Source organism: Chamaea fasciata, unplaced genomic scaffold, assembly GCF_029207755.1.
Source record: "Chamaea fasciata isolate MVZ Bird 193981 ecotype frontalis unplaced genomic scaffold, bChaFas1.0.hap1 SCAF_6, whole genome shotgun sequence".
Classification (NCBI taxonomy): Eukaryota; Metazoa; Chordata; class Aves; order Passeriformes; family Sylviidae; genus Chamaea; species Chamaea fasciata.
Genome location: NW_027094091.1, coordinates 18,532,312 through 18,546,742, shown reverse-complemented (window position 1 = coordinate 18,546,742; position 14,431 = coordinate 18,532,312). Strand labels below are relative to the sequence as shown.

The window sequence follows — 14,431 nt, the reverse complement described above, 5'->3', positions numbered from 1 at the left end:
ACAAATTTACTCAGAGGGTAGAGAGGCACTGGAACAGGTTGCACAGAGAAGTTGTGGATGACCCAATCCCTGGAAGAGTTCAGGGTCAGGTTGGATGGGGCCTGTTGATGCTGTTTGCACATAGGCACACAGAAAAGTAAGTAGCATGACATTAAATTTGACAATGATAATTCATAACTCATTCAGGGAGAACAATCTTCCCCTAGATGTTATAAAAAAGGATGACAAAATGGAGCTAGATTCTTCTCTTATTCACCTACAGTGAGAATGGGTGTCAGAACCACATGACAGTACCCTCATTTTTAGGGGACATTTTCACTGCCCTTGGTTCTCGAGCATGTGCCTAACGACGGCCAGAAAGCAAAATAAGCAAGTACGATGACACTACATAAACATTTCCATTCCTACCCAGTAATTTTGAGAATCCCAATGGTAAAGTTGAGCAAATAGAAGGGCAAATCCTTTGCCAGGACCACCAGGAGCCTACCTATCAAACTTGTTCAAGCACAGTCACAAAAAACTTCCTTAGGTTGTAGGACTTAATTTACTATTAGTAAGCATGATGTTCTTAATACTTGCCTGTAAAATGTAAACAAAACCAGAAATCTTTCTTCCAGACTGCTCTCTGTAACAGGTATTGTTTTACACCATGAAGTGTCTGCAACAGATCTAAGGTAAATAGGATAGCCCAGTGATGCCTTAACCAAGAAAATTTCAAGTGAAGAAACCATAACATTGAGCAATGTATCACATCACTGCCTTACTGCAAGCTAAACCTTTCACCTTTGCCCACCTCCTACACCAATCACAAAAGCATCAGTCTTTATACACAGTCATACATAACTGTCCCTTAGGCAGTTACAACGGACAGTAACATCCCATTTCAGAAAAATACAGAAATTCAACTTTCCTTCCATATTTGTCTGAGGAAAGGGCTGAATTAACAACAGCAACAACTACTCAAGTGCTGAAAGATCAAGAGCAGCTGTACAAAACAAAAGGCTAAAAAAGACTTCATGTATGCACAAGTAAAGTTTTTTTACTCCTACCTCATCACTTTCATCTACTTCAATACCACCATCTTTGTCATCATCCATTTGCTTATGGATCATGCGGAGAGCTTCTAGGCTGAATCGGTCCTCCTCAGTAAAGCACGGCGGGCTGAGTGAGCTGCAGGGATCTAAAGTGAGGAGGACAAGAAAAACCAAAACAACATAACAGAAATGTTATTTACTTTCACTTCAGAATATAACGCTTGCAAGCAAAAGAAAGGGTTTAAAATTCTGTATTGTCTACATGTACTTCACTGCACATAATCACCAGGTAACAGGTATCAAATTTAATCATAAAATAGTAATTGTACAAAAAAAGTGAAAGGCTTGTGTGTGCAAATCAACTCTTCTTTTTATTCAGGAAAGAGTCCCAAAAAACAGGCTGGAATAGTTCTGACTCCTCAAATTATTTCTTCCATCCCAATAACTTACTGTCTCCATTTTTCCTTTTATCATCCCATCCACCTTTAGCTTATGTTAGTGCAGTGGTAGATAAAGCTAACGCAACCTCCTTTTTTCCCAACCTCCTTTTCTGAAAATCTGAACGAAACAAAGAGCAGTGGAGGAAAAGAAAAAGAATTGCCGTGTCACACAATCATAGTTTCATAAACAGATAACAAAGGGATGGTGATCACATTGCAGATCAAATTCTAAATAGGTAGTACTACTGAACACAAAATACTCAAGGACTGCAAGAGCAGAAAGCACACTGCAAAGAAGATTCAGCTGATAGTAGTACACGATGTATTAGTCCTGTACACTCTGATCACAAACTGTAGTCACTGTAGAGCAGGATTCCAAGTCAAAAATAGTACATTTTCATTTGCATTCATTACTGAAGGCTCATGATTTGAGCAGATCTGTTGGCTCAGCCTGCACCACATCAAATTGCTAAATCTTTCCCTTCTACAAAATACATGCCAAATACTCCAGAATTCTACAATGCATGATGATCAGCCATCACCACAGTAGCCTTGCAGAGTCCATGGCATTAACTAATAGAAGCTATTACATTAATTCTGATGTACTGAACACCAGCAAAGGACAGAAGGTGGAGAAGGATACGGAAATCGTTTTTTCAAAGTTGAACTTTAATAAGGTAGCAAATTCCAACTGTAATAGCCATTATAAAAATGCACTGACTAGTTCCATAATCCATTATGCTACACTGAAATCATATCAATGCAAGTAAAAATTGAGGGAGCATATAAGTAATTTTTGCTTCTTCAAATCTATCAAAGAATTAAGCTTTCATGTTGCTATAGAATTTATTAAAAGGCTCACTTATATAAGTAAAGGAAGCACATCTAGAAAAAGAGAGGAACCAAATGTTTTCAGAGAAAAATAATTTTTTTTGTTTACAATTTCATACCAGCCGGATTAGCATGACTCTGTTTTTCTGTCTAATATAAGTTTTTAAATAATTAAACATCAAAATAAAGGAATGCATAAGGTTACAAAGCAGGAAGTGCAAAGATAACAACAACCATGACATAACTGAAATCTCAGACACATAATTAACAGGACTGGTTTCGGCAGGTAGACATGAGTCAGTGCATTCTTACTTCATATTTAAGTTTTATTTTACAGAAGTTAATGGAAATCTGTTATCTGTTCCCATGCATCAATTAAAAACAAACAAACAAAAGAAAGTCAGCAGAAAAAATCCAAACACTTCACTGACACTGTCCAAGAACTGAAGGGTGTTGCTTCTAGAATTACTTCATGTAATTCAATGACAGATTTCTATATTTATTAGTTACTGAAATATTAAATATTAAATAATATTTAGTTTAAAAATACTAATTGTTATTATTTATTACTACATATTAAACCAGACCAATTACAAACAATATAATTTTCAGCTCTGGAATGCAACTGATGTTTTATGAACTGGGGGGCTTTAATTTAAAAATATATATTTTATTTGTTCATTTTTGATTTATTACAGACGGTTTTAATTTGCACAATACACAGCCTTTAGATTTTTGCCTTGGAATGAAAAAATTACTGGTATTGGAGGGGTTAAAGGACCTATCCCTCCAATTACAGGTTGCTTCGTGTAGAAAGGTTTTCTTTTCAATAATAATGAATCACCTCAAAGTTCTTCTAATAATTAAATTCCCATGGCCATGAACAAAAAAATATTATTTTACTAAAATACAATCATATCAGAAGAACAATCTATTACAAGTTTTGATCTTCATTATATCTTAAGTTAGAAGAAAGTGTAATTGTCAAAACATGAACAGATCCCTTAAACACACCCAACTTGTTTAATTTATACTTAATTCTATTCTAACATGGAATTAAATTTCAGATATATGTGTTCACAGTTTGCAATCACCCACTCAAATGTTTTTTTTCATTTTGTTCAGCTGAAAGCCCAGTTTTTTAAATCAGCAAGGTTTTCTCAGAGAACATTTTCTCACAACCAAGGCTGATCGGTCCCTTAATCAGGGTACTTATCTTAAATATGCCTTTTTAGGACATTTAAGTATGATGGCACTTTAAAGAGCTGTGGCTTTTCTTGAGAGAAGTAAACAGGCTGCTTGTGCTTCAAATGTCCCATGTGCTGGCTCCAAGAACACTTGATCTCTCTCTTAAGAGCCGATAGAGTGCCAATTGCTCTTTTTGGGTCTGAGAAACTGAGTAGGACTACAGGTCAACTGTAATAAAAATTAACCCACTCTAAAGAGAATCCAGATTTATTTCCAAGCTTATTTTCATCTGGTAAAATTAAGCATTTAGACTGACAACACCGGTCATACCCTACCTCAGAGAACAATCTCAAAACAAACTACAAAGCCACAAAGCCACAATCTTATTAAAGAATAAGTGAAAAGCATTTCACAAGCATACCTATGGAGCCCTACCAAATCCAAAAAAACAGCTGATGGAAATTTAATCATCTGCAGTTCTGCAGAATATTCTATCATGCAGTAGTTTGCCTCAACTGCACGGCAAAAACAATTCAAATTAATACTGGATGGAATATGGCTAGTTTACTAGATGTCTGGGAAGGTTTTAAGATAAAAGCCAAGTGAAAAAAAAATCTCAAAATGCACCAAACACCATAAATATAGCCCTGAAGTCCCACAACAAATCATAAGACTAACTGATAATCTTTCACTTTGAATTGACACTATGGAAGATGTTCTGGGATTCCAAACCTTCTCTTGTACTTTAAGGACAAGCCTAATTAAATGTCTAGACCGATTTCCCCATTGGTCTGGTGGATTTCTCCGTAGTGCGGTGTGTTGTCCTAAATACACTTAGTCCAAAATCATCACCACAGGAAAGAACAGAGATGATAAATTCACTCAGGGAGTGAACCAACAGCTTGCAATTTGAGCTTTCCTTCAATGAAAAGCACAGAAGAATTAGCCAAGGAAACAAAAGAGACAAGGTGGGCAAGAGGCATAAAAGCACAGCAGGTATCACTCCAGGCACAAGTTATTTTATATCTCAGTTTTTCATGTTGCTCAGAAGCAAGGAAGTTTAAGAAATATTGGTCGTAATAAGAAAGGAATTTGTTCCTAAAAACTAAATGTCAGACTCGTGGTTCAACAAACTTGGCCGAGGATTTTGAAACAAACCTTCCTCCTGCTTTGAGGCAGTAACTGCCTCCCAGCTCTAAGACAACAGGGAAAGTCCTCACTAGTCCATAGGAGACAGTCTGACAGTGAACCAAGCAGTTATCCAACCCAACATAAAGAAAATTTTGTATTTACAGGTAAAGGGAAAGTAACACTTCACACCTTTTCCCCCCACCCTTCCTTTCCCCCCACTTTAATCTTCTTCAGTGAGATTAAAATAAGGTGAGACTACAAAAAGAATTTCAGTTTGAAATTCTCCCCAACTTTAGATTCACAGCTCTTCATTCCATTTCCTAAAGACAACAGAAGTTAAACTTAGAATGTGACACTGTCAATAGAAGTCAGTAAGGAAAATAAATTACACCCGTATCTTCAAGCACTCATCTCAGCAAAGCCCCTCGAATTTATTTAGGAATACACCATCAGAAGAGGTTCCAAAGCAAAAAGGTATATGCACCTCACAGTCTTTCATCATCTTGCATTTGCTTCTCCCTAAACAGCTGTAAATGTTACAGATTTCAGAATAAAAAGGACTGACAGACCAACAAATGGGGAATAAGCCTGCAGTTCTCTCCTTTTGCATACAGACACTGGAGCACAAGAGCTATGGCCATGCCAAGCCTGACAAAATGACTCCAACCAGGTGTTCGCAGTTCCAGTCTGCAACTTTTTTAAAGAGCCTGAAAGAGTCTTTTTAAGAATACAGGGACACACAGAAGCTTCATGACTTTTCACAAGTACCTGGAATGAGGTAGACACTTCCAAATCTAAAATTTAAATGCCTTTAAATTTTCCCATTAGTTCACTCAGAGCAATGTAGTAGTTGGGAGTTATTTCAAGAGACTGACGACCACACACATTTTTGTTCTTTGAGGATGTTCAGCGCCCACCAAGAAAGAAAAGTATGTTTTTCATAATAACGTATGGCAGTCCTGTGGAAGCCCACAGGGTTTCCATGCCTGTCTTTTACTGAGGAATTCAGAAGTGTACCATGTTGTGCTAGGTTTATGATTCCTCATTCCTAAAAAGCCATATGGGAAAAAGGGAAGCCTCACAGAAAAGGCAACCACTATAGAGCATCAGCTTCCTAAGTACATACTCTCACCTTGAAATAACTATGCTTCCGTATACCATGATGACAGATGTGGATTTCTTTGCATTTTCCAGAAACAAAGGAGGTGTCCACAATATGTTCAAACCCCTGACAAATGAATATTCACTTAACTGGGATTCCTATTTCCTTACATTTCTGTTTTACACATACGTTAATCTACTGTGGTTTCTTAATCAATTCAGTGACACCTTTCAAGGCAAAAAACCAACAATTTTTGAAGACCTGAATACAAACTGGAGTGTCAGATAGAACAGGGATCAACGAAAATACTGAAAAGCAAGTGTCTTCAAGAATTTTACCTGATGTTCAAAATAAATTTATTCACAATAAAGGCAAACATATTTTTTATGTTAAATCCTTACATAAGGTGTCACTAAAACCTTCAAATGCTTGAGACAGCCTTAGAGAGAGCTTCTTTTAATCTTTCAATTAAAATCTCCCAAAGCAAATCACTCCTACTCGTAATAATTAAACACCTCCATATGGCAAGTAGGCTGAGCAGTATCTAACAGTTAACTTGACAAAGTAATTTGTGACATTATTTTTCACTCTAATTATTTAAATAAAAGTTCATCATTACAGCACATCTTTCCACTAAAGTCATTAAAAAAAAAAAAAACAAACCACCAGACAAAATTTTGACAAAAAGTGTAGAATACCTTATCTTCTAATCACAACAGTGATGCTATTTAAATGAGCTTCCTGAAGAGGAAAATGCAATACTAATGATAGCAGAGGAAGGGGTGCAACAGGAAAGGATATTCAGAACATTGTTCTCCCCAAAGATTTTGAAAATGCTTCGCATTAGGCTTTTCCATTGCTCTGTATTAGAAATTCAGGTGGCTTCTACAAACTCATGCAATAACAGTAACTAAATTCATAGATGAAACTCCTGACTCCTTAGTCTGGTATCTGGAGCACTTGTTTCTGAATACATGTGTAATGTTTAGTGACTGGTAACACTGCAGTTTAAAAGAAAAAAAAAAAATCAACAAAAGCCCAAAAGTATTTGCTGATAAGCTGCCTGAAAACTCCCATGATTCTTTTAAAATCCACTAAACTCCTTCAGTAAAAAAAAAAAATGACATTTCAAACAACCTTAAAAGAAATCATTACAGCTTCAATACGTAACAAGCGATTTTCACATGAGATTCAAATCCGATTTTGTCACTATTGAAAAGCATCCATTTATTCTGCTATTTCAGTATCCTTTCATATATACAGATCAATTAGATTCCTTCCCCCGCATAGAAACTAGATGAGGCAAGCAAGGCTTTGATTTTTTTCCTAAATCATCACTAGCTCATCTCTGCTTTCTCCACACCCACAAAAAAGCTGTCTAATTCTGAACTTCATCCTCTATACACTAGGGAAAAAAAAAAGAATAGCAGTGAGATCAGTTTATTTAAAGTAGAAATTCAGTCAAATAATATTATTAACAAAATCAAGTGTTAAGACAGGTTTATTAAAGCTTTTCTAATCTTTCTAAGATAAAAGCTTCAAAAGAAGCAGCGGGAACCCAATTTTCTGATCACTTGTTAACATTCAAAACATCACACACTATCTCAGAAAAATATTTAAGAACTTCACACCCAGATGAACAGTAACCCAAAGGAAAATATATGACAGGAATTCCCTAGAGAATTAGATTTGATGGCAAATTAATTTTGCTTTAATATAACTGCATTAAGAGCAACTATACCAAATCAGCAATGCTTGTTTAAAAAGGAAGTTGCAAAAACGGAGTTGAATATGTCACTCATGCCACGGATCATTCTGTCAAGATGAAAATATCATTATAAATACTTAATTTAGACTGATAGGAAATTAATTATTAAAATAACAATGCTGCTCTATCTGACTAAATAAAAATCAAGAAGATGAGTTCATGGCTTTTCCATCTCCTTCCCACACCCTCCCTGAGCAATTACACAGTTTGAACGGAAGAGGAAGTTCAACAATTATTGTATACAATGGTCAAAGTAGACTGATTTAGAAGAGGAACTCCTGCCAACCCTAACAAAGCAGGACGAGAGGAAACTGGGAGATGCATCTTACGCAAGCCCCTAAAATCCTGTTTCTTCCTCCTCCTAACCTTACTTGTACTTATATGATACTTACTATGCAAACATACAAACACATATGGATGGATATTTAGTGTAAAAAAATTATGCCAAATCTCTGATACTTAGTGTCAGTAACAGAAAAGTCTCTTTCACTTTACTTATATTTATTAGTACAAGACCAAGAAGGGAAATACTTAAAGTAGTTTAAATCTAAGATTTCATGATTTGGTAGTAAAGACTGTTCAACAAACCTTCAGAAATGCATGATGTACTCTGCATACTATAGTGATTATCAACACTATAAAATTATAATAGATCCAAGAAAAAAAAATACACTTTTAAATATGACCTGAATTCACCTGGAATAAACACTAATCCTTCACTCTAAACAAAATTAAAAGGGACAGTCTTATTTTCCATATGTGTTTAGAAGAAACATGTTTAGAAAAAAAGGATTTAGCGAATTTTGAGTTCATTTCTCAATAGAACATTCTTTAATCTGATGAAAAAAGTTACAGATTTGTATTCATATGTACTTGGTGACAAGGCATAAGCACATATAACAACACACTTCAAGCTTTTTGTGTATTTTAGGTCTGAGTGGTTCTTTACTGCTCTTCTAACAACTTTCTTCCTTTTCTAATAACAGGAAGCTGGAAAAGATGCAGTATATCCCTGATTATATACTTTAATCTGCCCAACAATTTGTCAGCTCTTAAGAAAGAGCAGCAGCATAGCATTTAAGCCACTTTCTTAATTTGGTCAGGAAATGAGAAAAGTGATATATACAGGTGACCTTCAAATGTCTGATAACATGTCCATGTGATTTCAAAAGCAAACTTGCTGGTAATCATTTTCTCACTAAAACCTCATTTTCTTGCTTAGAATTCCATCCATACTAACACACTAACCGGGAAGCCTGATCTCCAGATGCCCGGTGAAAGCCTATAATCAATATTGAGTGTACTAATTTCTATTCAAATACAGCTCAAGAGCTAGAAGGAGCATGAACCACTAAATTCCTTTTTGGAAGACGTTGTCTGCAAAATATAGCAACCATGATAATATGGTTGATATTAAAAATTCACTGATTTTTTCCATACTGAAAAAGTAGTACACAACTTCATGACTGAAAAAGCGGAAGGTAGGGAAGCACTGTAAAAGGAGTTTAGCACCTCTTTTTTTTTTTTTTTTTTTTAAAGTCTGATAAACGGTAGAGGAAGTTTTATAAATCTGGGTTTTAAATTTAAAAAACATCTGATACATTCAGACAAATAAACTGAAATTTTCTAAAGTTAGAGGAGTTTATTAAAGTCTAATTATTTTCGTATAAAATTATATATATGTATTTATCTTTAAACTTAGTTTTAATCGCGTCAATGTTTCCTCTGATATATTTGTTTTCACATGTGATTCATAATCATATCCTATATCCATGAATCAGGCATGTAAGCATGACATTGCTGGCATTACTGAATTACTTCACTCTTCTACACCATCTGATCTAGTACGCATATTATTAACTGTTCCAACCAAGGAATCAAATTTAATCCTCTGTGAGCACCATCTGTAGCATCATCAGTTCCCTCACAGTTCCTGTAACAACATGTTGTCAAGATGTATTTATACTTTGAGATCATATCAGAATTATACAACTGAAATCTATATTAAAAAGATGTAACATAGCTACATCTTCCTTACAATAAAGGAAGATAAAAATAACTTTTTAAATGCACAATCTGTTAGAATTCTAGCATTTGAGTATTAACTTTGCCATCCTACGTTTATACTTTCAGAAATAAAAAGGCACTGAATGCATAGATTCACTTTATTTAATAACACCATAATGAAACACTTCCTTTTAGCCCCATTCAACATATCAGTAATTTTAAGTATGTATGAATATCGTTTTCTTTAAATAGTCCTATTAGCTTTTGTGAAAATTTAGTAGTACAGATTGTTGGCTAGTTAAGGACTATCCTACTTCCAGAAGCTTACGTGAACTGCTCTGCTGTTAGCACTCCAACTCCAGATTGCATAACTGGCAGTTTTGCTCCTACTAATATGCTGCTAAATATTTTTCTCATGATGAATTTCACCAAGTGATAAACCAGGCTGACAAATCTACTTATGGTGTCTCAGTTCACCTTGGCTTATTTGATGGAAATTAGATTTAAAGAGCCTTTTAAAAAACTTGATCTTATTAAGAAGAAAAAAAATTAAATAATTAAATAGTCATGCATCTCTGGAGATACCATATTATCATTATGCTCTTGCTTAAACTTAGGACAGATAGTAAGACGCACTCCTATCTGAATGTTAGAATAAACCATAGCTGCACATATCCTGGATACATCTTGGCTGACACCATTCTGGCAAATGTATTTCTGGGCCCACAAAAACAGTAGCAAATGGTGTACTTTTCCACTATGTATTTCATAGCTGTTAAAGTGGTGAATAAAATAGAAGGCAGTTCTTACACACTGAGCGTATATCCTCTGTGCGTAAAGTCATGCAATGGAATCGCTCAGAGTACAAAAAGAGGAAACTCAGTAATGAAACAAGAACTCCAAAACCTAGAATAAGTTCTATCATGTTAGATTTAGCTCAGACTGTTTAACAAAAAGTCCATGCTACAAACACATGGCTCTTGCCATCACAGTGATTTATATATAAGTTGAATAAAAGTTTAAAGTAGTACTATTCCACCTCTAGACAAACCTCAAGTCATTGCATACAGAAGAAAAGAATAAGGGAAACTCTACATTTGCTTGAACAGCATACTTTGTACAAGTACTTGTACAGCTTCAAACACTGTCAGCTGCTCTTCAACAGCATGAGCATATTTGCGATGCAAGGAAGAGCCAAGTCAATAATTCCACATATGCTCTAAGGTAGAATAAGCCAAAGACTAATGCTAGAAGGATTTCTATTTGTTCGTGCCCCTGCTGTTCATTTCGGCCCCTGTACTATCTCCTTCCTGGTTCCAACACAAGCACATTTGTACAGTCCTGCTGCAGGAAGGATCAGGAATGATTCTGCCTGAATTTGTTCTTTGTGCACCTTGCACAAACCCTTTTGACAGCAAAAGGTGCTGGGAGGAAGAGGAAGCCCACTCAGAAGCCCATCCTGTACAGCCACAGTGCTGCTGCTCAGCCCTGGTACTGACACGCCCCATGCCACAACTGAATCTAGCCAGCAGCACGGCAGGGGATCAATACACTGAAAAGGTGGAATGGAACAACATCTACGCTACTTGAGTGGAAAACTCCACCTCCTTTTTTAGATCCTGGCTTTCACGACTAGGAAGCACAGGACAAGGATGTGTCCTGGACAACTTGTTGCAATTAAAAACTACCAAGTGTTTTTCCAAGTGTTTTTTCTAGTGTATTTTGTAGTCTTACAAAACCTAAAACAGACTTATAGCAGGGGATGAAGTAATAGCAAACTCAAAAAAATTTCTCCACAACATCTCACAGAACAGTTTCAAGTTGTGAGCCAGTAAGCTCCCAATTTGTCCTTTCTCCAAGGCCCTCCCCATGGGCCTAGGGAAGTCACATCCCCAGGCACAGCCCATTTGGCAGCAGTCAGTCCACATCATAAACAGTCGGCCTTGACAGACACCACATCCTTACAAACACACACCAGCAAGCTCAAGGTGTCTGCTAAGTGCACGCCTGCCCCAAACATTGCTCTAATTCATGCCCTGCCTTCATTTAATCTCCAGGTTTTTTGACCCTTTTCCAAAACCTTGGCGCCAGAACATGCATTTAGAACTAAATACACAAGGCTATTAAAAAAAAAAGCAGCATAACAGAATCTGTCCCAAAGCTGACAAACTATGACACTTGGCTACACAAAACCAAATGAGTCTGTGTTTGGGAGTGTTTTGCTTTCCTTAGGGGCTTTTTAAAATTTTTATTACTGGCAGACAAGATGACAGCTTTCTGAAGAGAAGAAACAGAGAGACATACTTAAGGAAAGCTCAAAGGAAAGAGCAAGAAAGTACAAAGATCATTTATAATGTAAGACTGTGACAACTGAAGTTATAATCAATTGCAAAAGAATATTGATATAAGATATCCTTAAAGGTAACCAATGAAATTAAGTGATATTTAATCTACTCTTAAGTCCTCATTTAAATCCCATTGTATCTTCCTAACACACACCGGGAAAAGTCAAGAAGAAATGAAAGGCAGTGTGCTTTCTCCAGATGATGACACTTCTGATATTCATTACAAGTACTTTATGACATTTATGCATATTATTTATTTAAACATAAAATTTTAGTGTATAGTTTTGTCACGTAAGAATTCAAAAACTACCATTGATTTGTGTCTATCATATTTGAAAATACTAAAGCATGATAAATAATATTCTAGATTTATTTTTTTTTTTTTTAACTCTCCTGGACACATACTGCAAATGGAGCTGTGTCCCTTGCACTGCATTACCGAAGGTTCTGTTGCTGCTTGCTCTCCCCAGTAGCAGGAGGAAAACAGGCACCGAGTCACACTGCAACAGACAAGTGTTTCCACTATGTTACCTTGCCTTAATGTATCAAGTATCAACACATACAGGCAGTCCATCATTTTCAATATCAAAAAGGAAGCAACTTCCTAAAGTTAAAAAAGCCATTTGCCTGTCGTTAAACATAAACAAAAATAAATCAGACACATGAAAGATTAATTCTACTTCAATGCATTCAATTACACTCCATTTTCAAAAACCACAGGAAGTTAATTTCACAAGAAATTAATTGTGATTCTGCTTCCCACAGAAATACACAACAAATAGAACATACAGAAAATAACACTTTCAATAAATCAGAATTGTTTTCAATTCTGTTGGCGTTTCTGTCTTGTTTTGTTAGGTCCTGTTGCTGCGCTATGGCCTTCATAGGCAATAAAATACATCTAAAGTTCTTCATTCACATCTCTGAGAAACATGTTTCTACTATTCTGCCTTGTAATTTCACTTTGATTTAATCTAATATAAGGAACATACATACCCCAGGCTTTATGTCCGAAGTCTGTTCTTGTGCCCTAAATGCAATACCCGACAAGCCTGACATCCAAAAAACAACTATTCCATGTCAGTCACATCTATCAACCAGAACAAATGTTTTAATATTTTCTACACCAACACAGTGATTTGTAAGCTATAAACCTTTGCTTTAAATGTTTTTCTGTCTGTAACTATTTTAAAGCAATTTTTATACCAAGTCATCTGCTGGGACAAGGGGGACAGTGTTTTCCTATTCAGTACTTCTGAAAAATACTGAGCACCGTGGACATATAGCTGATACCAGAAAATGGGTAACATATTTATGCCTTACTGCCCATAACAAAATGCTACATTCTCTGTTTTCTCTACTAAGCAACAAAGGAAATAGTTTTCTCCCTTCATTAACTTAATTTCTTTACTGAAATTTTAATTAACACATACAAGGTAACACTTGAAGAAGTTTTCAGTTACTATGAAAACAGAGAAACATTAAAAAACCCTTTTCTGACATTTAAAACTTTCGCTGAAGTTCTCTTTGTGCAAGTGAAATTTTACTACCAATGTCAAACCAAAGCCAGATAACATTCCTCGAAAATATTTTTGACCTTACTCAGTTAACACTATCAAAAAAAAAAAAAAAAGATTCCACTTTTTTCAAACTAGGAGAATATGCTCCAAAAAATTTCACTGCTATTCAAAAATTCTCTCTAGAGAAAACACGCTGGAGACAGAACAAAGAACAGCAGTATTTGCATATGTGACAAAGATGAGGCTATCATAAAAAGAGAACCCAGCTTTGAAAACCATGACTTTAATAGTTTATATTTCCAAGTGGTATCATTGTAAATTGAAAGCTCAGTACACTCACCATATTGTAAGCAGATGCAGGTTTTCTCACTTCCTTTACCTATGATAACATTACACACAGCCTACACCAGACTATGCTACAGACCCACTTTCCTACTATCATAGTAATAATCAGTTAAATTCTCAATCTGTCCTTCCTTTCTTCTCTAAAATTTAAATTTGGTATTCTTAAGATTTGTTTAAAGGAAAAGGCATTAAGGGAAAAGTCTTCCATTCAGGCATGTCAGAAATTCAATTTGAAATCTTTCTTTTAAGCAAGTCTATAAATTTACTTCTCTCAGTGTTCAGGAGCTGGCCAAATTATGTGTTCTTGAAATGGTGACATTCCTGCCCAAAGCACAAGTTTGACATTCATTGGTCCCTTTTCCATCACTATCCATCATCTCTTTGCAAAGGCAGATCCCACAATAACAACTGTGCCATCACCATTTCCTTCCCTACCCCCTGATACTGAGGGCTCCAATTCACAAAAACAAATAAAAATGTCATGCTTATTTATGAAATCTTGTATCCACATCCTATTTTCTTAGAATTCTCCTAGGAAGCAATCTGCAGTAAAGAAGTTGCTGACACTGCACATTTTACATCCCAAAGTATAAAGTAAATTATAACAGAAGAAGAAACAAGGTAAGGCTGAAGAAACCCTCGGAAAGTCCTGATCAAATCTCAAATAGGATTATCTGCGCACAAGTTCTACTTCCTTTCAACATGTATCTTGTGTCAATA

General features: G+C 35.7%; 1 protein-coding gene across 3 annotated transcripts in view; it reads right to left on the bottom strand.

The window, feature by feature from the left end:
- The window catches only part of STIM2 (stromal interaction molecule 2), a 68,145-nt gene that overhangs the window by 30,864 nt on the left and 22,850 nt on the right, over positions 1-14,431 (bottom strand). For all 3 annotated transcript variants that reach the window (XM_066185583.1, XM_066185581.1, XM_066185582.1), the window contains exon 2: positions 1,050-1,180. In XM_066185583.1, coding sequence (XP_066041680.1) covers positions 1,050-1,180 — 131 coding nt within the window. The remainder of the gene's footprint in view (positions 1-1,049; positions 1,181-14,431) is intronic.